Here is a 25,386-nt window from a genome sequence, read left to right as displayed (position 1 = left end):
CAATTCCCAAAAAACTTTATTGTTTCAAGTGGCAAAATGGTATCAGTTTCTGTGGGGCACCTGGCATGGCGGAGGGAGACCGGGGGTGGGGCTGGGATCCGCCCGTTACAAAAATCAAAGGCTTTTATAAAAAATGCTATAAACCGGTATCAAAAGAAAACCCACGGGAGGCTGGAGGAGGAAGCAGAGAGGGAGGCGGGAAGACAGCGAAGGAGGGAGGGACCTAAACCTTCGACCGCTAACAACTGGTTGGGAGGGAGGTGTGAGGGGAGTTGGGACGGTGATACAAAGTGCATAACTGTGCCTCCCCAGACGGCCCCCGTAGGTGGAGGGGGCAGAGGCTGCAGCCTGGGGCGTGGGGGGCTCAGCAGTCTCCTTGCCGGGGACCCCACAGGGACAGGCACTGCCTGAGACTGCCAGATGGGAAGGACCTGCAACAGGAGGAAAGAGAAGAGGTCAGGCAGAGACGTGGGAGTAGAGGAGGCGCTTCTGCGTCTCTCCCTCCGCTTTCCCCCACCCCGTCCACTGCGCACCCGCCTCCCCACACCGCAGCCTGGCTCCCCCAGCAGAGCCCGGCGCGATGGAGACCCTGCTGGGCACCTGGAGCCTAGTGAAGGCACCCCAGGGTCCCAGATTGGAAGGGCGGGCGGACCACGCTCAGGCCACCTACAGGGCACTGGGGACCCTCCTTGAGCCCAAGAAGGAAGGTGGGGATGGACGTCCCCAAGCCAAGGGACCCGCCAGGTCTCTGGAACTTGGCCTCAGCTGCCTGCTTCCAGCCTCGCAGGGAAAGAGGGATGGAGAGCTCAGGTCTAGAAGAGGGTCTGAGGCCTCCTGAGTCCTCCAGGGCAGGCCCTCCTCAGCCCTGAACTCACTCCCAACCCCAGACAGGCCCAAGCCCAGCTCCTGCCCTCACCTCAGTGACTTCTCAGACCTTCTTCTTCTTCAACTTCAGGGCTTGCAGCCAGTTGGGCGATGACCCTTCTGACCTTAAAGGCAGAGGGCAAAGGTCAGAAGGGAGTGGTAGGGACAGAAAGGCCGCTCCCACCGGGAGAGGTGACCTCGGGCCTGGTTAGAGACCAGCACTCGGGCACCGACTCAACAGAGCAGACTGGGCTCACGCCAACCGTCTCAAGGCCTCAGTTCTCCTCTCTTGTAAAGCAGGGTCTTCCTGGGAAGGCCAACGCAGTGAGGCCAGTGAATGCCCGGCGCTTAGGTCACCTACCCTGAGGATTTCTCTGGCTTGGGAGGTAACGCGAGGGGCTTCCCCAGCCCCGGGACCTTGCAGGACTTGGAGCGATGGATCACGGGCTCCTTCTGACTCGACTTGCCCTCTGTCGGTTCCCCCTCATCAGCCGAGCGGTTCCGGGAGCGCAGCTTGGCCTGAGAGACAAGCCAGGCGCAGACGGACGTCAGAGGCGCAGGAAGGAGCCGCCACAGGAGGCTAGGCCTTCTCCCCAGAGTATGCCGTCCCCAGAGGCAGGCTCAGACCCCCTTTACCTTTCACCCCAGTGGATGCGAAGTCGCTTAGAGATGAGCTTCCCCCGAGAGCTGAGCCATGCCTGGTACACAGCAGGCCCTCAGAGAGACACTGCTGAAATGAATCCAGACTAACTGGGCTGGACGAAGCCAGCCGTGACTTCCCGTCCCTGTGCCTCGGCTCCTCCCATTCCCTCTGTCTCCAACGTCTCCCCGCCTCACACCCTGCACGGCCACCTCCTCTGTGCACCTCGAAGCTACAGTCATCACATGAGGCCTTCCCCAATCTACCCTCCACCCTGCACCCACTGTGTCTCCCTCTCTCTGAGCAGGCCCGCCTCTTACCTCTATCCACCCAGTGACCCCTAAACTTCCCCCTTCACCAGGGCTAATGACGGCATGGCTCATGTCCCCCACTACCCTGGGAAGTTGTGGGACACAAACACGCCTTGTTCTTCCTTCCATCCCACTTAGCGCCCAGCACAGGGAGAGCAGAGTGAGAGGAGGAACACGAGGAAGGGGATAGGGAATGAGTAGATGGATGGAGGGAAGGCAGGCTGGATGCAAGGTGGTCAGATGGCCCCGTTATCAGATAGTACCTTCAGGGCTGATGGGCTCAGGCCGGGAAAGAGGTTGACTTTCAGCCCCTTGGTCACCCGTGTCCGGCGGTTCTGAGGCTCCTCCGCCACCTCCTCGTCCGAAGACGGTACCCGCGAAGCCCGCGGCTCTGCAAGGGCCCAGAGAGGGGCTCAGCACAGGCGGCAACCCCAGACCTCCCCGCCCCTGCACCACCCTCAGACGTGGACACGGATGTCATCACACGACACCCCGGCCCCACCTGTAGAGTCCTGGAACAGCCTTGCGTCCGACTCTGCCACCTTCGACAGGCCCAGCGTCCCCCCAGGCCGGATGGCCGGGGCCCGGTGCCCACGCTTGCGCCCCAGGTTGGCACGGCTCCGATACATGGCACTGTCAAGGATCTCGGTGTCCTGCTTGGGACAAGGGCAACACCACTGCCATCCTCTTCGTGGTCCTGCCCCAGCCCAGGGGAGCCCCTAACAGCCTCGGGCTGGAGCTTCTCGCTTTCTGCCTCCTGGACTGAGACTGCTCGGGACCCACACAGATGAGGGAGGCCCAAGGGACCAGCACCCCCCATACCCCCAACAACATCCCACCCACTGCCCTGGGCTCCCCTCCACTGACCTCGATGAAGGAGAAATCCTGACTGGTGGAGCTGGCGGGAGGGCCCTGGGGGAGCCACTGGGGGGTCGGCATCCGGTCCTGCACGCTCTGCCCGGTCCCTGCAGGGCCCCAGGTGCCGTCCACCTCTTCTGTCTGTCTGGCTTCACCATCAGGCTGGGGCCTCCAGGAGGGCAGACGGTCCCAGCCAGGCTCCAGGGGCTCCCCTTGGTCAGCGCCTGCTGTGGCCCCTTCCTCCTCTGACAGCTCCCTGAGGCCCGAGGCTGCCGACTCCCTCCGGGCCGCTGCCCCGGAGCAGCTGGCAGCCGGCGTCCCCTCCAGCGGGCCCTGGGAGCCGGAGGGCGGGGAGCGCGCCAGGCATCCGCCAGGACTGCAGAGGACCAGAGGCCAAGGTCACGTGGGACCACATCTCCCTCCCCGAAGGGCGCTTTCCCCAACCTCTCGCTCTCCCTCTTGTCCACGCTTCTCCCGACAGGGGCCTCATACAACACAGCACAGAGGGCAGGACCCGGGCCAGCCTGCCGGGTTCAAATCCCAGGTCCACCACTTACTGAGACTTTGGATGAGTGCCTTCACCTATAACGCCTCGGGGTCTCCTAACTACAGAATCACTGGCGGACCGCAGTGAGACTCTCAAGCCCCCAGCACGGTGCAGAGCACGCGGTGTGTGCCCTGTAAGTAAGTTACTATTACCACGACCGTCGCTGTTGTTGATGCTGTCAGTTGTGTCCCTCCCAAGGGCACCAGCTTAGGTGGTCACTCTCCTCGGGATAAGCCAGGCAGCGGTCCATCTGCCCATCCTGCCTCTTCGGCCCCCACCCTCCAGGTCGTCCGTCCCCGCGCCCCAGTCTCACTGAGCGCCCGGCCCTCACAGATGGCTATGTATCCAACTGTGTATCTGGACAAGATGTTCCCGCCTGGAAGGCTCTCCCACTGCCTCTCTGCTCACTCCCCGTGCAGTTCAATTCCTCTTCTGAAGCCGGCTGGCTCCCCTCCCCCAGCCAGCGGCTCCCCTTCCCCAGCCAGCGCTCTCCCCTCCCCCAGCCAGCGCTCTCCCCAGCCCTGCAAGCCCTGGGTTCTACCTGGCCCAGCCCCTGCCTCAGAGTCCGTGGTTCTTTGTCTGCACTGCCCAACTGTGAGCAACTCAAGGGCAAAGACGGGCCCCCTGCCACCTTTGTGCTCCCAGCCCTTGGCCCAGGGCCTGGCCAGGAGCGGGACTGAGCAAATATTTGCCGAGGGAACGAGAGGCTGGGTCACCTTGCACCTCGACACGGCATCCGCGTCTTCTGCCCGCCGCTCCCTCAAAGCATGACAAGAACACACCAGGCACAGCACACCACACTCTCACTAGCTCACGTTCCTCACACGAGGAGCCTGTGTTGCCCAGCTGCCCCCTGAAACACACAGATACACCTGCACACTCTCATGGTCCATCTCCTGCAGGGAAGCGTGCACTATTCGTCGGTCACTTCTTCCACACACACCTCGTACCCACCACACCACAAGCACAGCAGAGCCACACCCGACACACACACACCGTGCACGCAGCCATGGGAAGGGCGGGCAGGACAGTACCCCGAAGCCAGGCCACGAGTCCCAGATTGGAGGGGAAGTGTGTGAGGCAGGTGAGTCAGTACCAGGCCAGAAGGGATAGGGCGGGAGAGAGCGTGTGTCAGTCTGTCCTTCCACAAGCTGCTGACAGATGGAAATTAAAGCAGTCTCGGGAGGGAGGGAGGCGGAGGTAGCAGCAGAAGTGCAGCAAGGCAGCGGAGTCAGGAGCAGCCCTGGAGGGGGGCCAAAGCCAGCTTGCCCCCCTGCTTGAGATCAGGGAGGCCAGGGAGGGAGGGGGCAGTGGCAGCACCCCACCCAGCCTGAGGAGGCCCTGCCCAGAGCCTCTCCCGGGGTGAGGCAGGGAGGAGGCTGAGGGCAGGCCCCGAGAGCTAAGGGGCCCGAGGATGGGTGGATGGGAAGATCCAGAGCGAGCCCTGGCCCAGAGCCACGTGGGCAGAGGGCAGCGGAGGAGCTCGGTGGGCTCTGGGGGTGACCATGGGGTGGAGGAGGAAAGCATTCATCCCTGCTGACTTGTCTAAACCCCACTCGAAGCTTTCCTTCTCCTTGTTGTGGGAACACCCAGAACACCTATAACCTGAGCCGCTCCCCGGCAGGAACCTGTCCTGAGCACTGCCCACTCCAGCACACATATGGGCTGCACCCCTTGCCTGTGGCCTTGGCCTCAGTTTCTTCATCTGTAAAATGGGGATAACATAAGTACCTATACTTTGCCGGGTCTGTTGGCAGAAATACACACCAAGCACACAGTTAGCCCTTGAGGAATTTTTAGGATGGTCATCCTCGTGCTCAACACAGCTTCCCGGCCTGAGGACGTGTCTCATACCACCTCTACCCCTCGCCCACCTGGCCTTAGAGGCTCCTGAGGCCCGGGACTCTATCCAAGCCCAGCCCACAGCCACTCCAGGTGTAAACACGGGCATCGGCATGTAGTAGATGCAGAAAAAATCAGTTTCCTCGTGTTCAAGGCTTCAAGACCGAAAAGGAGAGAGGTGAGGACTGAAGCTGGAATGATGTGTCTAAAGGGGCAGCAGCTGACCTTGACCCCAGGGAGACAGGAAGAGCACCCAGAGAGATGGTTACAGGGCTGGGGCCCAAGGGAACGTGAAGGAGCCCACATTCACAAGCTGTGGGGCCTTGAGAAAGTCACACTGCCTCTCTGGGCCTGCTTCACCACCCACGGAATGAAGGAGCTGGCCTCAGTATCTCTGAGGGTCCTCTCACATTCTGTGAAGACCCCCCACCCCCGCCAATGGCTGGAAGGCTTCTGCCTCGCTGCGGCCTGGGGGCAGGGGCAGGAGATGACCAGGAGGCCAGAGAGAGGAGAGGGCAGCGCAACAGCTCTCAGGAGACCCAGGAGCGCCACTCCCACCAGGACAAGGTGACCTAGACACAGAGGGGAGGGGCCTGAGCTCTCCCCAACGCCGCTCTTGTCCCAGTTATATGGACAGTGGTACAGCCAATGACCACCAGCAGGGGAACCTTTGTCCCACACAGGATGATGACCAAAATGTCTTCCAAGGCCTCACTTTTGGGACAGTTCCTCACGTCCATCCACACTTGCAAAACAGATACAAATACTGGTGGTGAGCATTCGGTCAGTGACGACCACGTGCCAGGCAGGTTTCTATCACTTCCTGTGTACGAACTCCTAGCCCAACTCCAGAAAGAGACATTGCTGACTCAGTGACCTTAGGCGGGTCACACCACTCCCGGACCTGCTAACCGGAGATGATAAAATCCCTTTCCCGCTTCACAGGGTAAGTGTGAAGATCAATGCTGTGGGTGTCCGGGGTCGATTACTCCCAATTACAGACAAGACACAGGAGGCCTGAGCAGAGCCGGGACTTGCCCAAGGTCACAGGGCTGATGGCAGAATCAGGACCCAAACCTGGCACACAGGCCCAAAGCCAGCCGGCTCTGAACTGTCCTCGAGGACTTCTCGTTACCAGGAGAACCTCCAAAATTTCCTCTAAAGAGCAACTTTCCAGAGGGTAGAATTTCCCTAAGTCAGATGCTCAGAACACCAGCCCCTTGGATATTAGTCAAATAAGCTTGAGAAACATCACATTAGAGAAAGATATACAGGTTTCCTTACTCCTGTGCTTTCAGTGCTAATATCCATACTCCCTAAGTCTCCGGTGCGCCCACTGAGTACACAGTGGCGTTTTCCAAACACGCAACGTGGTCGGAAAAACCCAAGCGTTTTCTAGGTGTGATGGAGACCGGAGCTCAGAGAGCTGAACACTGAGGACTCCCAGCTTCTCTGCCGATCCCCTTCCCCTTCCCCAACCCAGTCCCCCAGCCAGCCTCTCCCTCCATCCTAAACAAGGGGAGGTATTCTGGCTTTCCCCCTCCCAAGGCCCACCCCAGTCTTCGGGGAAAGGTGGAGGGCTGTGGGTCCCACTGCGTGGTAGTCTAAGAGCCTTGAACGCAGTAAAGACGCAGAAGTCAGAAAGAGACATTGCTGACTCCGTGACCTAAAGCGCGTCACACCGCTCTGCGACCCGCTAACCGGAGATGATAAAATCCCTTTCCCGCTTCGGGAAGAGGAATCGGGGGCAACCGCGGGGAGCCTACACTCTCTCCCCCCAGGAATGTTACAGCTCAGAGAGGTCCAGCAACTTGTGCAGGATCCCAGGAGCCTGTGGACTCCTAGTCCGGGACACTCAAGCCCTTCCTGCAGGCCTCACCTCTGCCCACACTCCGTCTCCCCCTCAGCAGCCTGAGCCCCCAGAATACGCCCCGGGGGCACGGTCCTGGCCCCAGGCTCTGTCCACCTTCCCCTCTCCCTTCTCCTCAACCCCAAACGCCTCTCCTGACCCCTCCAACACCCCACCGATTCCCTCTAGACACTTGCTGGTCCCTCCTGCCCCCCTCCCACTACCATCAGCCCCTTCCACTTCTAACACAGATCCCATCCAACACCCCCTCCCTTCTTCCCTTCACGCCAGGTGAGAAGCTCCAGGGTTGGAAAAGGTTGAACCTGCTACTCAGTCAAGAGAATGAAACCCAACCTCAGTGGATGGAAACGTTAGGGAAATGGAAACAATGCCTTTTTAGCACCCTCACCAGGTGCAACATCACCTCAGTTGGTTTTAGAACAGAAAAATCTCAGGGACAGACTGTGGTTGGCTCGGAAAACTATCGGTTTGGTTTTTTTTTTGGAAAGTTCTTTTTCAGAAACTCTGTGCATGGAGGCCAAGGTCATGGGGCCAGGAGCCAAGTCCCAATGCCCTTCAGGTTTTTGTTTTTTTTTTTTTAAACCAGGGTTTATTCTCTGTTGTTGCTTTTATTTTATTTACTTATTTATTCATTGGCCATGCCACGAGGCTTGTAGGATCTTAGTTCCCTGACCAGGGATTGAACCCGGGCCCGCAGCAGTGAAAGTGCAGAGTCCTAACCACTGGACCGCCAGGGATTCCTGCCTTTCAAGTTCTTAAACTGATGCTCTTCTGGGCCTTAAGACAAGGCAGGCAAGAAGCACAGGGATCCTACCCATTGCAAGAAGCAAGGAGTGCCACTGCCCGCTCCACCCTGACCTGGAGTGCTCAGGCCAAGACGACACGGAGTCCTCCTCCCCCAAGCCTATGAAAGCATCCGTGTTCCCTGGTCCTGGAGAACCTGCGGCTTCAGGACCGAGAGGCCTGGGGAACAGCCACCAGAAACTAACCAAAGACAGGACGTATCTTCCAGCATACTCACAATCACCAAGGAAGCCTAAAGCACGAGTTGCAAAAGTCACACCTCAACCATCACATTCATCGTTCAAAAAAGGAACTCACCTGTGTGTGTGTCAGAGTTCAGTTTAAAAAATAAAGTAAAAATTCACAGTCCAAACCATCTCAATTTTCCAAACACTAGAAGTTCTTGGGGGAAGGCGGTTTCTATCCCCCTTAGAAAGGGTGCACTTTTCAGACAGCCATCACACCTTCCCTCCCCACCCTGGGATGGCGCTCCCTTACCTGGCTCCAAAGCCGGGGGATTCCCCTGCCTCTGATCCAGGTTCCTCGGGGCAGATGGCCACGGAAGGCAGGGGATCTTCTCCGCCCTGGGTCTCTGGCCCACTTGTCTTGCCAACTCCCAGCTCCCTGGCCTCCGAGGGGTCTCTGGCCTCCAGGCCAGGGGACAAGACGCCGTCGTTCCTCAGGCCTGGTTCAGGAGACTGGCTGACCTCCCCTACCCCATGCTCCCTGGCTTCCCTCAGGGCCCCCAAGAGCTCCACATTCCGGAGCCCCGAGTCCTGGGTCCAGTCCGTCTGCCCCACTCCACATCCCCGCGGCCCCCGGGAACTCTCAGACTCCAGGTCGCAGGGCATCTCCAAATTCCTCAGGCCCAGATTGTCGCCCCAGTCCACTTGGCCTGCCCCGAGCTCCCTGTTTCTCAGCCCTGGGTCAGGTGTCCAGTCTGCCTGACCCACTCCACGCTCCCTTGATTTCAGGAACTCTCCTGCCTCCACACCTGACCAGTCGGTCTGCCCCACGCCACTCTCTCTGGCCTGGCTGTGGTCTCCTACCTCCCCCACTGCTGCCAAATCTCTGCCCCTCAGCCCGACCTCAGCCGTCCAGTCCTTCTCCCCGACTCCGATCCCCCTGGGCTCCACAGACCCTCCAGTCTCCAGACGACCGGCCAGCTCCACGTCTCTCAAGCCCAGGTTGTCTGCCCAGCCTACCTGCCCCATGGCACCCTCCCTGGCTTCACTCAAGCCCCCAGAACGCACACAGCTGGACACTTCCAAGTTCCTAAGGCCCAGCTGGTCTCTCCAGTCCATGGTCCCGGCCAAGGTCTCCCCGGGAGCCACAAAGTGGCCTCCTCCTATCTTGCCAGAAGGGCTCAGGCCAGCGCCGCTCGCTCTGTCGTTGCCGATGATGCCAAACTGACGGCTCCTCTCGGCAGCCTCCACGCAGAAGTCGCCGCTCCAGTCCCGCTGCCCTGGGCTGAAGGCCGCCTCTGGCTGGGGGACGACGCTGAGGCTGAAGTCACTGGCCCAGCCTCGCTGCCCCACCTCCCTGTCCTCCCGGTCGGCATCACCGGGGCTCTGGCCCCCGGCCTGCTGTCTGCCCTGCAGCCCTCCGACCTCCTGGCTGGCACTACCGCCTTGCCAGCTGCTCTGGTCTCTCTGTCCCAGTGCCCCATCCTGTGACTGGGGGCTGCTGGGGCTGAGCAAGCCCCCAGACTCAGCCTCTTCAGGCCAGCTTACGTCCCTGCTGGCCTCGCCCAGGCTCTCTCTGCCACTCAGAATCTTCTTCTCAAACTCCTCGTCCTGTTGTTGGGCTTCCTCGGGGCTGAACCCGGCACTCAGGGCTCTCATTCCGAAGCCTCTGTCCTGGGAGCCGAGGGCCGTGGAGCTGCCACCGCGGCTGTAGTCTCTCATCCAGGCGCTCTTCCCGAAATCCTGGTCCGGCTGCCCTGCGCCCCGGCTGCTGTAGGTGCTCAGTGAAGAACTGCTCTTCCCAAACTCCTGGTCCGGCTCACCTGCGTCCTGGCTGCCGTACCTGCCAAGCTGGTCCTTCTTCCCCAGTTCCTGGCTCTGCTCATCCTCATGCTGGCTGGCAGAAGCACCCAGAGAATCCCTCTTCCCAAATTCCCAGTCCTGAAAGCTTGCATCCTGACTGCAGTAAGTACCCAGAGAATCTCTCTTCCCAAATTCCTGGCCCTGGATTTCGACACCCTGGCTGGAGTAAGAGCCCTGGGAATCCCTCTCTCTGAACTCCCAGTCGCGAACATCTACCTCTTGGCCCTGCGGAGTGCCAGGCTGGGCTGCCTTTCCAATCACCTGGTCCTGGGCCGTGAGCCCCCCCGGGGCCGACACTCCACTCCCATCTTGGCTGCCGACCTCCATCCCCTCCTGGCCGATGCCACACCTGCTGGCCCACTCCCTGGAGCTCCCCTCCCCCACTCCGTGCCCGCACTTGTTGGTCCAGTCCCTCTCTCCAAGGCCTGGGCCCCCTCTAGGGCTCGCACTCCTAAGGCCATAGTCCTGAGAAGTGTCTTGGGACCAGCTGCAAGGACTAAAACTTCTGGAATGTGTGTCTGCTACAATCCCAAATTCACTCTGCAGATCTTTCTGGGCCCAGCCAAGGAGTCCCTGGGCATCAGGAAAAAGAGAGAAACAAAGAAACTATGCTTAGAGTCAATCAGGGTGAGAATCAGTCCAGAATGAGAGAGTCAGCACCGCCTAGTGCCCAAGAGCCCCACTTTGGCTACAGAAAGCCTGGGTTTGGATCCCAGCTGTGTGACCTTGGACAAATCACTTAACCACTCTGGGCCTCAGGGTCCTCATCCCTAAATGAGGTAATTCCTACTGTGGGGTGGTACAAGAGGATTAGACAAAATCATTTAAGCCAAGTACTCAGCACAACGCCTGGCGCACCACGGACACTCAATCGATGATCCCATGGTCGTGTTTACAGCCCTTGGGCAACACCTGGCAAACCGCCAGGAGAGAGGCTGCCTGGCAGAATGGTCTTCACATGGGTATGGGGCTATACTTTCAGCAAGGAGAGATCAAGAACTCTTTAAGCCCCTCCACGATCTCCTTGCCAAGGCAAAATCCCAACGCCACCCAACACCCTTCTAGCCACTTCCTCCCTAAGGAAAGCACCCTCCTGCCTAGGCCTCCCCGGGAAGACCTCTCAGTCCTCGCCCGCCTGCCCGCCTGCCCGCCTGGGAGGCAGAAGGGACAGCCTCCTCCTGCACCGGGGAAAAGACCCAGCCGGCTCCGGCACCCCACCCCACCCCACACTCCCTGACTCACTCCTGCGGGTCGGGGAGCCCTGGGCTCAGGGCTGCGAAGCCAGCCAGCCTCATCCCGCAGCGCTGCGTTGGCCAGCAGCCTCTCCAAGACAGACAGGCTGGGCTCCCTGTCCCCAGGTCGGGCCATGGCCCCTGCCTCCTGCCCCCTGCCCGTCCCGGGCTACTGGGCGCGGCGGGTGCCAGGACAGGGCTGGGCCGCTCCCCTCGCCCGGACCTGTCCGATGGCTCCGGCTCTGGCTCTCGCTGGCCCTGGCCCCGCTCCCTCCAGAGCAGCTGCAGCTCCGGCAGCCCCGCCCAGAAGCCAGTTGAGTCACCCACATCCTGGGACAGACACACCTACTTCAGGAGCCAGCCTGGTCTTAACTCCTTCCTGCTGGTCCTCCTCCCCCCACCTCTGCCCCCAGAGGCCTCCAGGCTCCTCCCTCCTCCCAGCCCCACCCCTACCAGCCCAGGCTGGGCTTGAAAAATACATTTCAAAAGCCACTTGGACCCCAGCCCTGAGATTCTGGGGCAGCCTGGTAGGAGAAAGGGCACTGGCCCTGGAACTGGCGCTCTGGCCCTGGCCCAGCCACCAACTTGCTGGGTAACCTTTGCACAAGGCTCTGCCTCCTCTGGGCCTCAGCAGCCTGTCTACAGAGGCAAGTCTGAGCTTAATAGTAATAACGTTCATAAAAGGCAACACTCACCAAGCACTCGTGATGAGCCAGGCACTGTTCTCAGTACGTTACAGGTACTGTAACCATCACACTACAAGGTAGAGCTCACCACTGTTCTCCCCATTTTACAGATGCAGAAACCAAGGCACAGGCAGAAAAGTCACTTGCTCAAGGTCACACGTGGGCAAAGAGCAGGGCCAGGACACGAACCCAGGCAGTCTGCATCCAGAGCCCATAGCTCTAACTGGCTATGCTGGTGCCCTTCATAACGCCACCCGTAATAACGTACTGAACACTCAGTGTTTGCCAAGCATTGCACCCAGCGCTTTCCACGTCTATCTTACCCACAATACAAGCCTAAGAGGCAAACGTCATCACTGTGAAAGGACTCTGAAGCTTAGAGGTTGGGGTATATTCCCAAGACCCGTCAGCCGGGGGATGCTGGAGTCAGATAAGGACTCACACTAAAGCCTAAGCCTGGTCTTAACTCCTTCCTGCTGGTCCTCCTCCCCCCACCTCTGCCCACACCCTCTGCTCTGCCAGCTCTGCCTGGCGGTACAGCTCCGAGGGGCACGTCCTAGGTGCCCTTGATCATGGCTGGATCCCAAGCTCTGATCACATAAAATCCACGTTGAAAGAACAAAACCCTCCGAAGGCCTGGCTTCCATCCCAAGCCCCGCCCCGTGCCCTGTCCTCACCTCAGAGCAAGCACTTGGGGTCTGTGTGTCCTTCAGCTCAGATCCAGCTCCCCGCCGTGCACCTCCAGCACTGGGTGATGGCGAAGCCAGGAGGTCATCCAGCCAGTGGGAGCTGCTCTCGGGGCCTGCAGGCTCGGGGGACGCCCTTCGCGGGTCTTGAACCTCTGTCCTGGGTTCGGTGGTCTCGGCCTGGGCAAGGGTCATGGCCTCCTCCTTGGCAGGCAGTGCCTGCCCGGGGTCGGGGATGGCGGCAAAGAGGACACAGGGCTGGTCAGGGGGTGCTGGCTGCCGCTGCCCCAGGACCGGCTCCAGGATGGGCAGGGCGGCCTCCCTCGTGGGCAGAGGAAGCAGGGATCCCTGTCCAGGCAGGGGCTCTCGCTCCTCGTACCTCTCCTCTGCCTGCAGCAAGGCTGGTCCAGGCTGGTCCCCCGCTGTTGGCAGGGGCTCGAGGGGGACAGCTGCGGGCTGAGGATGGCTCTCCCCATCGCCCTTTTGGGTTGGGGAGGTGCCCAGATCATCCGCCTGCATCCAGGAACCAGGCCTTCCTGGGCCCTCTGGAGCTGGCGGGGCCCCTCGCGCCTGCTGGGACACTCCTTCCTCCCTGCTGGATGCAGCCCAGTCTCCAGCCTCTGCAGCCTCCGCGGCCTCAGGGGCTTCAGTGATGGGGGAGGGGGGTGGGGAGTCCAGCCGCCACACCCCCAGACCCGAAGGCCGCGTGGGGAAGGTCCATTCAAAGGACTGTGACAAGCTCCAGCTGGACTGTGTCCCACTCCCAAAGGGATGATCCAGGGCCGACTGGCTCCCCTGGGTTTGGGGCAGGGCAGCCAGCGAGCCCCCCAGCTTCTCCTGGTCTTGGCCGGGCGGCTGGAGCACACCTTCAGAAAATCGGCGCTGAGCCAGGCTGACGGGACGGAGGTCCTCACCCCCTGTGGCCGCCATGTCCCCAGATGACAACGTCCAAGGGAGGTCTAGCAACTCACCCCCGTCCGTTAGGGGCTGGGGCAAGGCAGCTGGGGGCTGCTCCGGGCTGCGGCGCCCCGAGAGCTCCTGGAGGGGAGGGCTGCCGGGTCTGGAGGCCTCCAGGGCTCCCAGAGAGGGGAGCCCCGGACTAGGCGGGTGGCAGGAGTCCTCATCAGGAGGGGTCGCAGATGGGGATGCCAGGGTCTTGGGGAGGCAGGGAGAAGCTCCGGAAGCTGCAGGGCTCTGGGCTTCTGGAAGCTGTGAGTGGCGGGGAGAGCTCTCATCGGGTGAGGAAGGACGTGGAGACTCAGGGGCTGAGCCCGAGGCTTCAACGGGGAGGCCTGGGCTGGTGGAGCCTGGACTGGAGGGGACCCAGGCCTTGGAAACCTGCAAGAGAAAGGTCCAGAGCCATCACTCACCACTCCGCTGGGTGGGGGCCCCCTGCCAACCCCGCAGAGACCTCAGGTCAGCAGCTGCCTCACACGCTCACACTCCACAGAGGAAACCCGGGCGCGGAGGGGCAGCCACCCAAGACGGCCGCAAGGGGCTCCGAGGTGACTTCGAGTGTCTTAAACTTCTCAGGGTCCACAGACCCCTCCTTTTGGCCCTCTCCCCACAAAATGCACGTCGCCTTATTCACACGGTATCACTCACACCACTTCAGGTGGTTCAAACCCTCCCCCGCACACCCACCCACCCAGCCCAAAGCTCACCTAAGGATCTTCTAAAGGGTCCACGGTTCGGTTCGTGGGTCAAGAACACTGGCTTTACAAAGGGAAAAGGAGAACTGGGACTCCGGCTGTCTGGGGGTGGGGGAGGTCCGGCCTCAGAGCAGGACTCCAGGCCCCATGCAGCTCCAGACCAGCTCCCAGGAGCAGCTCCTACCTCCCAGGGGTGGCGTGGAGCTCTCCACCCGGCACAGAGCTCTGTGCATCACAGTACCGACTCAAGGAGGCAGGCAGGCCGGCCTCAGCGTTCAGGTGAAAGGCCCAGGGGACGGGAAAGCACCTGGCCCAGAGCTACCCCTGCCCCGGCCCTTGTAAGCTGTACGCCCTCCTGCACAGAAGTCACTCCGAGCCTCAGCTTCTCCATCTGTACCCTGGGGCTGGTGGCAACAATGTCCATCTCACAGTTAGGTGAGGATTAAGTAAGATTTGCGCACATGGCCTTTCAGGATAGGACTTAGAGAAAGAATGGATACTGTGAGACACTGGGGCCACCAAACCCCTGGCACTCCTTTACCCCTCCACTCAGCCTGTCCCCAGATGAGTCTTGCCCTACCTGAGCTCTGCCCACCCCCAGAGATCACGATTCCCCTGCCGCCCTCTCGCCAATGGGGCTGTTGCTGCCCCATCATCACCTACCGGGTCTGGGCAGGGGGAGGCATCCTGCTTCCTTCTCAAGGCCAACTTCCATTCCCTCCACCCTCTGTCCCCTCTACAGATCTCTGGTTAATTTAAAGCTCATGCCCTTAAACTACACCATCCGGAACCCCTCCTGTTAGAGGCCCCTACAGACCCCTTCTTCCCTCAGAAGCAGAGCTCCTGGACCACTGCCACCCTCCCCAGCGCTACCCCTGTTATAACGCATAGTGATTCCAACAGTCACACCGTCAACCCATCCAGCATCCTGGCTCCGGTCCTTGCCCGCCTCTCCCCTATTCCTTTGTGACCCACCTGTCCCCAGGATCCTACCCTAGACCTTGTCCTTACCTGTAACGACTGCTCCTCCATAACCTCGTTTTCAGGTGTCCCGCTCACCCACTCCCACCCCCATCTGTCCACCTCCCTCTTTCCATCCCCCACCCGGCTTAATCCCTCAGCCCCTCTGAGAAGCACAGCCACTAACCCTCCTTGCTTCTGCCCGGCAGACTCCCTCCCTTCTCTCTTTATCGCCACTGACGTCGTTTCTTTACACAGCTCCCTCCCTCACCCTACTGCTTAACCTGTTTAAATACACAGCTCTCCCCACCTCAAGGCTGCACCCAGACGGCCATTCTGGACGTGGCTGGAGAAAAGCGTGCAACCAGGACGGCTGGGCCCCCGCGCTCACCCCCCTGCCCTCAGGGGCCCCCGCGGCCCAGCAATCCCACCACACACACCCCACCCCCCAGGCAACGCTTTCCCATCTGGTCTCCTCGAAAGTCCACAGCTCCTCCCGGGCTCTCTCAGCTGACAGCCTTGCCCCCCTTCCCTGAGAACCCAGAGGCCACAGGCGGAGGACACCCACACCAGCACCCGCAGCCCCGCCGCCCGCACAGGAGCCCAAGCCCTCTGCTCCCTGCCGCGGCCATGAACTGTCCTTGCTCAGAGCTAAGGCCAACTCCTCCTCTCTCTGTCCTGCACCACTGATTTTTCCTACTCTACTGGATCATTTCCATCAGCACACAAACTGCTCTCGTTTCTTCTGGCTTAAAAAAAAAGACGACAACACAGTGCTGTTGACTCCTTCTCTCCCTCTGGCTACCACCCCTTTTTCTTAAACACAGGGCTCTCCATTCAGTATCCATCCCCACAGCTGCTCTCGCCCATCCTCTGCTGAACCCCCTCCAAATGGGCTTCTCTCCTCACCCGCCGTCCCACCCACCGCTCTGGCCAAGGTCACCCATGACGCCCTGCAGCTAACTCCCATTTCTCAGTGCTCATCTTCCTTGCCCCGTGGGTAGCGTCTGACCACTAATCCGCCCTCCTCCAGTCCCCCCCCAGCCCCCCGAGTCCTGCAAGCTACTAGCTTCACGTGGCTTCCGGAGCACTCCACGCTGCCTGGATTTTCTACCCCACCGCTGCTCCTTCCAGCTTCTCCCGCGCTCCTCCGCTAGGCCTCACCCACTCCCTTGGTGATCTCAGCTGTCTTTACTACCATCTCTACACTGACGAGGCCCTGCAGCTCCAGACTCAAATATCCCACTGCCCCCTCGACGTTTCCACCTGCATGTCTACAAGGCATCTCCCACTCAACAAATCCAAAAGCAAGCCCCCCTGATCTCCCCCTATCCTGCTTCACCCTAAGAAGTCCCCTCTTCCGTAAACAGTAACCTTCTGATCGCTCACATCAGAAGCCCTGGAGTCATCCTTGATTCTGCTCTCTCCTCACATCAATCTATCTGCAAGTCCCGTCCACGCCACCTTCAGATCCTAGACAGAGGCCACCACTGCTCGCCATCTCCACCACGGGCTATACCTCCAGAGTCCATGACACCATCATTTCTCACCTGGGTTATCCCAACAGCCCCCTAACTAGTCCCTGCTGCTGCCCTGGGCTTCCTGCAACCAAGAGGGCAGGGTGACTCTTTACAACTAAAACAGCAGAGGTCACTCCTCTCCTCCAGCCCCTCAATGGCATAATACCCTCACGCAAGCAAAGGTCCTCCTAGGGTCCTGCAAGGCTATCACCTCTGGGTCCTCCCTATGGCCCAACTCCTCCTCTCTCACTGCGATCCAGACATCCAGGCTTCCTTGCCAGGAAGGTACCAAATCCTTCATACTTGCACTTCCCTCTGCCAAAAATGCTGTTCCCCAACATCCACATAGCTCACTCCATCCCCCTCTTCGTAGCAAGGCCTCCCCCTGTTACCCTCACCCCAGAACCCTTCCAGGTGTCCCCAGCACCTGTCTGACACACTACACATCTGCTGGTTCGCAGGGATGTCTGTGTTGGCATCTGCCTCCCCGCATTGGAAGGTGAGCTCCCTGAGAGCAGGGGCGGTCTTTGTTTTGTTCTCTGCTGTTTCCCCAGTACCCAGGTCACAGTAGTTGCTCAATAAATACTTTTGGACAGACAAATGAATGGAGTCAGGTCTCCCTCATGGGGCAGATAGGACAGCCTCTGGCTAGCAAGGGCTCTATGAGTAAGAAGGACCATCCTTTACATCACTTACTCAGAAATTCAGGCTGTTCTGCCCTCTGAGCACACTGTCGGGAGAGGGGATGTAACAGGAAACCCCCAAGAAAGGACTCTTCCTCTCTTCTGAACCCTGAGAAGGCAATCCGGCCAGGGAGAGCCGTGGACTCAGACCCTTCAGATCCTGCCTCAGCTCCTGGGTAAGTTACTTAACCTTTCAAGCCCGGGTGTCCTCACCTCTCATATGGGACCAAAGGGGCCTGCTAGCTAGAGTTATCACAAGGATTAAGTCAGTCAACATTCCCGGGATGTGCCCAGCACACAGTAGATAATCAAGGACAGTTGTTCTGGACACTGTAAGAGCCTCAGGGCCTGAGCCACACTTAGCCAGGGTGGCCTGGAAGTTGAGAAACCTGAGTCCCGGGGCCAGCCCTTGGGCCAGTCACCTCCTCCACGGCCTCCGCTTCCCCATCTAAACTACAAGGAGGCGAAAGAGATGATCTTAGATGACTCTTCCAGCTCTAAAATACCACGGTTCTGATTGGTAACTGGAGGATAACTCACGTCAGTAGGTGGCTCAGAGCTGGCCAGCTGAGCCAGGTCCCCATTGAAGGCCAGGTCCGAAAGGGGGTTCCTGTGAGGGAGAAAGAGGGGAAATGGAGGCCTAGAATGGAAAAGCCTGTCACAGGGTAGACAAGGGAGAGCTGATCAAGGGTCTGCCTAAGTGACTGCAACAGCATCCAATGTTAACTGCCTCCCACCTCCCACAGGCATTTCCTACTGGGGGACAGAGACGCTATGCAGTTTCCACAAAGTGCCCCAGAGACAGTGCCTGTTCCCCACCTGCACACCAAGGGTTAAGTTCCGTCAACTCCTTTGGGAAGAGGATGCAGCTTGCCCAGACCCCTCCATGGCTCCCAAAAAGATACCCGCCCCCCCTTCCCTTAAGGGGTTAATGTTCTCCTGCCACCAGGGAGAATGCAGCTGGTCCTGCTGCCTTGCCAATACTTCTTGAGGAATTGCAGGGGGAGGGAAAGAGGGAAGAGGATTTTCCAAGGTTGAAGTTGTTCATTTTAAGCCTGGCTTGGAGCAAAGGAGGGGAAGATGAAGGGTGGAACCCAGCCAGGACAGGGTGTGACCTCCTGGGAGCCCAGGCCTGGGACAAAAGAGTTGATAGGAGGCCCTGCCTTCCAGGCACTTGAAGGTGAGAGAGGGGAAAGGCTGGAGGGCAGGGCAGCACAGGGTAGGGCAAGAATCTTACCTTCCAGCTCGGCTCAGACAACAGCGGCCCTGCCCTCCACAGCAGCAGGAGTGGGAAGGGGCCTGTGGGCCCAGCAGAGCTGCCAGGGGCCCAGCTGCCAGGTGCCTCAAGCGGCTCTCCCTGCCCTGAGGATGGCCTCCATGCCGCTGACAGCCCTCAGCCTCTTCCAGTGCCCAGGGGCACCTCCTGGTCAGCCTTCTTTTATATGCTGGTACCAACTCTAGGCAAGTATACCATACGCAACGGTCTCCGACCTAGCTGTACTTCCCGTGCGTTGACGCTAGCTGGCCTGGCATCAAGGTGTGTTCATGTCTTCCCTCTCCCATCAAACTCCTCCTCACAGCCAGACTGTGCCCTCCTCAAACTGACACACTCACACACACACACACACACACACACACACACAGCACCTGGCACACGGCTGCACCCACAGCACGAGCTAGCAGTTAAAGTTAAAAGCACACACTGGAAGAAAACAGACCCGAATTCAAACCCCAGCTCTGTCTCTCTCACTTGCTAAGGGACCAGGGGAAGTCACTTTTGAGCCTCAGTTTCCTCATCTCTAAAATGGGTCTAATATTCCCTTCACTAAACAGCATGGCTGTGGATTAAGTGAGGCAAAGATTGGCTCTCAGTAAAAAAAAAAAACCTGAAAATAAACTTCCATAGAGTACATTTGAACTCTACTAAAAACATACACCAACTCTGTATAGAGAACTATCATTGTAAAAAGAACATAGTAGCACTGCCTGCTGGGGGAATGTTTTGTGACTCAGACCTAACCTAAAAGCGAAGATCACAATCGCAGATGCAACTACCACTTTGTCCTCCAGGCTGCAACCAAACATACAGCCTCCCACCCCCTCACCTCTCCTCGGGGGTCTTGCTGGGCTCTTCAGGGCACTCTGTGGGAGACTCTGCCGGCCCCTCCTGGGCCCATTCCCTGGAGAGGGTCCCACCATCCTCATCCCTGGGACCTGCGGCCACACCATAGGTCCTGGGGCCATATCTTGAGCTGCCATCATGGTTGAAGGTGAGGCGGGAGCCCCAGAGGCGGTCAGGGCTGGCCGGGACCTCCTTCCTCGGCTGCTCCATCTTGGCCAGGATCGCTTCCACTGTGGTGGCTGCAAAGCGCTCCGAGGCTGGGCGGAAGGGGGCGGGCGCCTTCCGCACACCCATCGGGGCGGCACAGCGAGCTGGAGGTGTCAAGGGGGATACCTCTTCTTTCCCACGTTCCTCTTTCACAGTCTCTCGGGTGGCTTCTCCTCCAGTAGGGGCCTCAGCCATAGGCCTGGGTGCAAACGGAAGGGGACGCTTGCTGCCACCATAGGGCTGGGGTCCCGCCAGCATGTTCATCTTCCGGGCAGAAGGCAGCTCGGCCAGAGGACCCCGGGGAGGCCGAGGTCCAATAGGCACCAGCAGGCTGGGCTTGGCAGGCAGGGCTGGCTTGGCGGGCAGGGCTCGGGGTTTGGGCTTGACAGGGGGTTTGGCCCGAGCGTCACCTACCAAAAGGAAAGAGTTGGTTGGGGGGATGTCAGAAGAACAGCAATCAGAACTTCATCTCCCACCGTACAAACTCAAAATGTTCACATCCTTCTAGGTACAAGTCAAATGTCACCTCTTCCATGAAGTCTTCCTTGATTTTCCATACACGTGCCAGAAACATCTCCCATCTCCAAATTCCCAAAATGTCTAGTCAGTCCCCCTTATAAGCTAAAGCTACTTAAGGGTCCAGCTGGCGGCTATTTCTCCCTGTACCCACTTTGCACCTAGTACACGTTCTTAACAAATGAATGAATAAATGAGCAAGTGAGCTAATAAATGAGTACCTGCCTACCCACATCAATTAGTCAGCCCACCATCTCCCCAAGGTAGTCCTTTCCTCTTACATGATACTCTGCTATACTACCATCCACAGTAAACCTGTTATCCCAGCTCAGCGTCCCTACTCTGCCACCCTGCTGCCCCCTCCCCCAGCGCACACTCAGGCCACCTCCCCACTGTCATCTGGTGTGTGATCAGGAATGCAAACTTACTATTGACCTAAGCCAAACAGAAGTAAACCTGGTACAGGCGGGGAGGGGGGGGGGACCAGAAACCTACCTTCTACATAGGCATTTCAATACCAAATAAAAGACCTTGAATTACTCATGGCCACAGCCCTTTTAATAGAATTCTTCATCGCCCACTCATTTGGCTCAGGGCAAGAAAGGCGTCTAGACAGGGAGCCAGGAGGCCTGGGTTCAAATCCAGAGGTGCATGCCATTTCCCCCCTAGGCCTCAGTTTCCTCCTCTGTCAAACATGTGGTTTGATCCACACCATCTCACAGGTTAGTCTGCTCTCCTCTGCTGGAGAGCTGTGATCTCAAACAGTTCTGAAGGGTCTCAATGGAAGCTAAGAACCTTTTAGACTCATCCTGCCCGTGCTGAGTACTCCTCCCTCCCTCCCCTCACTGCACAGAGTCATCGTTCGCCCAACCGCTCCAAGACAGAATGGGGGTTCAAGCCTCCGCCCCTCCCACCCTCCTCCCAGCCACCCCGCTGCTCCACCCTGCACCCATAGGTACCTGGCTCAGAGCCAGCAGATACCAGCTCCTCCTCTGGCTCCCGGGGCGGTAGGGAAGCCATGGCTGTGCCTTCCCTGAGAGTAGATACTTCCATCACATGCGGTGGACCTGCGTGAGAAGTGGGAAGCAGAGGGGTGCAAGCTGGGGTGGCTGAAGACCCAGGAAAAGAAAGTAAAAGGGTTGGGCACTGGCAGCAGGCTCGGTGGCGAGGGACGTCTCCGACTTCTGGCAGAGGCAGAGTGCGGGACAGGAAGAGGGAACTTCAGGAGGGGGGCTGGGGGAGGTCAAGGGAGGTCCCCAGCCGCCACGCCCTCCACACTTCCCAGATCACTCCCCAACTCTTGTCTCCTAACCCTGAAGTCCTGGAGCTTCAGGGAGCCGCGCACTGCTGCGTCCTGTGGCCAGCTCTCCGTGGCACCCCACTTACCTCTCCCAAGGTAACCCCCGGGGTCCGGTGGCCCCACTCGAGGTATCTACTCAGGGGCAGAGTAAGAGGTCCGCAAAGTCTGAAGTCTCTCTGTGAATCACCTCATGGGAGACGGGAAAAACCCGCTCCTCCCCAACCTGGGGCTCCGCCCACTGCCTGCCTGCCTGCTTCCCCCTTCCTGCTCCCCCTCCTTCTCTCCCTCCCTCCTGCAGCTGGGAGTGGTTCCCTCTCCCCCCACGTCCCCCCTCCTCCTTCCACATCCCTGCCCCACTCCCGCCTCCTTCAGAGCTGTCTCATCCAAACACGGAAAAATAAGGAATAAAAAGTAAACATCTGGAATACATTTTTTTCTTTAATTTCTCAATCGCTTTGGCTTCAGCTTGGAATTTGATGAGGTAAAGTCAGGGCCTAGTCCTGTTGCCATAGCAATGGCCTCCCACTGGATTTCCAGAGCCTCGCCAAGAGGAAGGAGGAGCCGGCCCAGGCCTGGGCTGGGAGAATGGGACAGGGCTTGAGAACACCCGGGGGGCGGGGTGGCTTGGGGGAAAACTCCCTAGGGTTCCCTTTCTTGGACAGTTACAGTGGGACAGCCACAGCCCAGGAATGTATGTGGGCATCACTCACCAGCCTAGACTTGACCTGAGGGGTTTTGAGCGGGGCTGAAGTAGAAATTTTAAACCTAATGACACAACCCTACGGTGGAAGCCGAACGGGTGCCCCTCCTCTAAGCTTGTAACAGCAGCTTCAGATCTGCTGCACCAAATGGATTCGAATGCTGGGTGGACCTACCGCTTTCTAGCTCTGTGACCTTAGGCACATGGCTGATTTCTCTAAGCCTCAGTTTCCCTATGTGAAAAACACAGTTACTGAGACTGTTAAGAGGCCTACATGAGGGACTTCCCTGGCAGTCCAGTGGTTAAGACTCTGCGCTTTCACTGCACACGGCAGGGGGCACAGGTTCAAGCCCTGGTCAGGGAACTAAGATCCCACATGCCATGCAGTGCAGCAAAAAAAAAAAAAAGAGAGAGAGAGAGGCTTACATGAGAGGATGCACACAACTGCTGAGCACAATGCCTAGCACGTAATAAGCGTCCAGTAAATGTTGGCCATTATTAGCATGACTCCACTTAGTGTCACCGACGAGCTAACACATTGGTGACCACCTCCTCCTTTCCCCAAACCACAGGCTTCCGTTGTTCCTGACCATTCCTTCTCTCCTGCAGGCCCCAGTCATGTCACCTGCTCTTCAGACACTTCACCACCTCCTCAGTTCCCATCCTGGCTCCTGAAGCACCATCCCACCCTCAAGACCCCCACCCAGGTTGACAGAGCCCTGCCCTCCTTGTTCCAAAGGAAGAGGGATATTTCCTATCACCTAGTGTGCCCACAGTCAGTGAGGACGACCCAACCTTCTCCAACCTGCAAGGGGCACTGCCTTCCTCAAAGTCACCCACTCCGGCTGGTCTGGCAAGACAGCACCAAATCCGAAGGGACCTCAGGTGCCCAACCTTTGCAAAACCCACCCACCTCTCACTTTTACCCTGCCCCATCTTGTTTCAAAGATGGGAGGGGATATGAAGGAGGTAGAGAGACACCCATGATTGTCAATCCCTTGGTCAGCCAGCTACCACACAGGATGCTCCCTGTGGGTGGGTGGGTGAGTAACTGTGCACAGCCGGTCCAAGTGTGCATGGAGGAGGGGCACATGATGGGAAAAAAATAAAATTAAAAAAACACAAGACTGTTTCCTTGTCCCTGAACATTATTACCAGGGACATGCTGTGGGTGGTTAGAAATGGAGAGGAACTGGTCCAGAACCGAAAAACCCTTCAGCTGGGGGCCTGGTGGACACCTCAGCAGTGTGAGGAGCTGCAGCAAAGAAGCTGCAGCTCGCCTTTCCCAAGAGGAGGGGGTCGCAGCAGTTCAGAGGCCCCAGCCAGGAAATCCAGGTGACCAAGGCCAGAGCCGAAAGCTGTAAAGTCTCAGAGGCTCTGAGCATTCCCAATCCGCAAGAGTCAGGAGACTAGCTGACCCCTGGGAGCACAGGCCGCCAGAAGGGCAGGGGAGAAGCCAGGCAGCTCCAGCCCCGGGGGCTGAGGCCCAGAGAAGCATCGCCGCAGGCGGGGTCGGCCCTATGGACCTGGGATCTCCGGCCGGATCTGGGGCCAGAGAGGTCGGAAGGGACAGCCTGTAAACTGCTGGAGGAGGGAGGGCCAACGGGAAGACGGAACAGCCCGGGGCGAGGGGCCGTCTGGAGGGGCCCAGTGGGGAGCTCTGGACACAGAGGGACGGCAGCAGACTGAGAGAACAGGGTAGAAGAGGCGGAGGAGGGGGCGGCGGCGGCAGAAGCAGAGAACCTGTGCGCGGGATGTGGAGCAGCCGGCGAACAGACGAGGGACTGGGGACAAGGACCGGGTGGGGGCGGACTGGGGCGCTTGGGGGCGTGCCGAGGGAGCCGGGGGAGGGGGCTAGCGCAGGCCCGGGGGTAGGGAAAGGCGGGGGTCCCTCCAGCAGCTCCGCCCGCCCCCGGCTCCTCCTCAAGCCCTCGCCCCCTCCCCCCTTTCTTCTGGCTCGGTCAGCACGAGCTCCAGACCGTGCACCCACCGCCCCCGCGCACACGCGGCAGCTCCCCTGTGTCCCCCGCCTACCCCGCGCCCCCGGCCCCTGCAAACTTTCCTGGTGACCCCACCCTCCAATCTCAACCCGAGGTCCCGACTGAAAAGCGCCCACTCCTTCCATGCCTCTCCCCCGCCCCCAATGCCGGACCCCGCCCCCTCCTTCGCCCTCCCGCCCGCCCCCGCACACTCACGCGCTCCCCCAGGATCCGGCTCCGCTCTGCTCGGGCTCGGCAGCCCGATGCCAGTCTCCGCCGCCGCTACCGCCGCCGCCGCCACCACCGCGGGACCAAGCCAGTACGAGCTGTGGCAGGGCCCTGCCCCTAGCTCCGCCCAGGTCCACGCCCCCAAAGCGCCTCATGAATATCCATGAACCGGTGAAAACCGGGAGTGGATAGACCGTGCGGAATCCGCCGGGTCTTACGCGAACAGGCGCAGCCCAGGTACTCAATTATTAATGAGACTTGCAAATGAGGGGCCGGCCACAGGCTCAGACCCCGGCGAAACTGACGCAACTTAGCTGCTAAAGAGCGGTTGGGCAAAATGGCCACCGAGACGACTGCCTAGAGAGGAGACTGCCTTAGGACGGCCCAATTCTCAGGCCCAGCCGCCTGTACTGATTGCAGCACCAGAGTCACGGCTAGAGAAAAGGTAACCATTGGCCAACTAGAGAGGCTTCCTGTGCAAACACCTAAGGGCCTACGCAACGTGGCCACTCCACGTGTATAAATTCAGGTTTAGAGCCACCTCGGGGATGACTGGAAGCTCTATTTTCCTCGCTAATCCTCATTTATCTCCTGTTATGCTCCCTTCCCATATATAAACTCCTCCCAACCTAAAAATGCGGCATACTCATTTCCTCCCATAAGAAAAGCTTCACACATACTCCACACCTTTCCTGCATCTCCATCAGACTTACACCCCACCCCCCACCCCCCCCCCCCACACACACACACACACTCACTCACTCACTCACTCACTCACTCACTCATCTTCCCCAATTCCCCGGGCTCAGGTTTCCATTACCCCTGCTACAGAGAAGCTGGTCAATCCCGATTCCATTATCTAAAGACTTGGAAAACCCTTGACTCATAGGTGATTAAGGATGGAGCCGGAGCTGCCCCCTCAGCTTGGCTAATGGAGTGCAACTATGAGAGAGACTTCCTAATCAGATCAGCTCTCATTTCTAGACTCTCAGGTGGCCCATCCCAGCAGAAGAGAGTGAAAAACGATGCTTGTCCAGCCGGGAACAGAACAGGATGTACCTGGAGACTTGCTTCCCAGATGAAGGGTCAGAAGAGTGCAGTAAACACAAAAGTGGCAGCAATACAACAGGGCTAGAGAGAAGGCATAAGGAC

At 59.1% G+C, this 25,386-nt stretch overlaps 1 protein-coding gene across 5 annotated transcripts; it reads right to left on the bottom strand.

Annotated features, from left to right (window-relative positions):
- On the bottom strand, positions 1–25,379 carry TNKS1BP1 (tankyrase 1 binding protein 1). 5 transcript variants are annotated; one of them, XM_060159131.1, is made up of 12 exons: positions 24,223–24,919; positions 20,987–21,094; positions 19,288–19,921; positions 17,723–17,792; positions 12,359–13,705; positions 8,214–10,336; positions 2,683–3,049; positions 2,318–2,468; positions 2,079–2,206; positions 1,226–1,383; positions 917–989; positions 1–431 (listed from the first exon to the last, which is right to left on the bottom strand). In XM_060159131.1, the coding sequence occupies exons 2-11, from the start codon at positions 21,078–21,080 to the stop codon at positions 929–931; spliced, it is 5,133 nt and encodes a 1,710-aa protein (XP_060015114.1). In that variant the 5' UTR covers positions 21,081–21,094; positions 24,223–24,919; the 3' UTR covers positions 1–431; positions 917–928. The 5 variants fall into 5 exon arrangements, 4 of the variants coding, with proteins under 4 accessions (XP_060015114.1, XP_060015113.1, XP_060015116.1 ...); XM_060159130.1 differs by lacking the exon at positions 24,223–24,919 and adding an exon at positions 21,414–21,536; XM_060159133.1 differs by lacking the exons at positions 19,288–19,921; positions 20,987–21,094; positions 24,223–24,919 and adding exons at positions 18,420–18,639; positions 25,294–25,379.
- Between the last annotated feature and the right edge of the window lie 7 nt (positions 25,380–25,386).

This window comes from Lagenorhynchus albirostris, chromosome 9, assembly GCF_949774975.1.
Source record: "Lagenorhynchus albirostris chromosome 9, mLagAlb1.1, whole genome shotgun sequence".
NCBI classification, from domain to species: Eukaryota; Metazoa; Chordata; class Mammalia; order Artiodactyla; family Delphinidae; genus Lagenorhynchus; species Lagenorhynchus albirostris.
This window is presented reverse-complemented; position numbering and strand designations above follow the sequence as displayed.

Excerpts from the sequence above, each read along its gene's own strand:
- TNKS1BP1 (XM_060159131.1), bottom strand. The coding sequence starts at position 21,080 with ATGGAAGTATCTACTCTCAGGGAAGGCACAGCCATGGCTTCCCTACCG. Across the intron at positions 10,337-12,358 it reads CCCCAAGTGCTTGCTCTGAG|GGACTCCTTGGCTGGGCCCA; the intron begins GTGAGGACAGGG and ends CCTGATGCCCAG. Across the intron at positions 1,384-2,078 it reads TGAGCCCATCAGCCCTGAAG|GCCAAGCTGCGCTCCCGGAA; the intron begins GTACTATCTGAT and ends CTTGTCTCTCAG.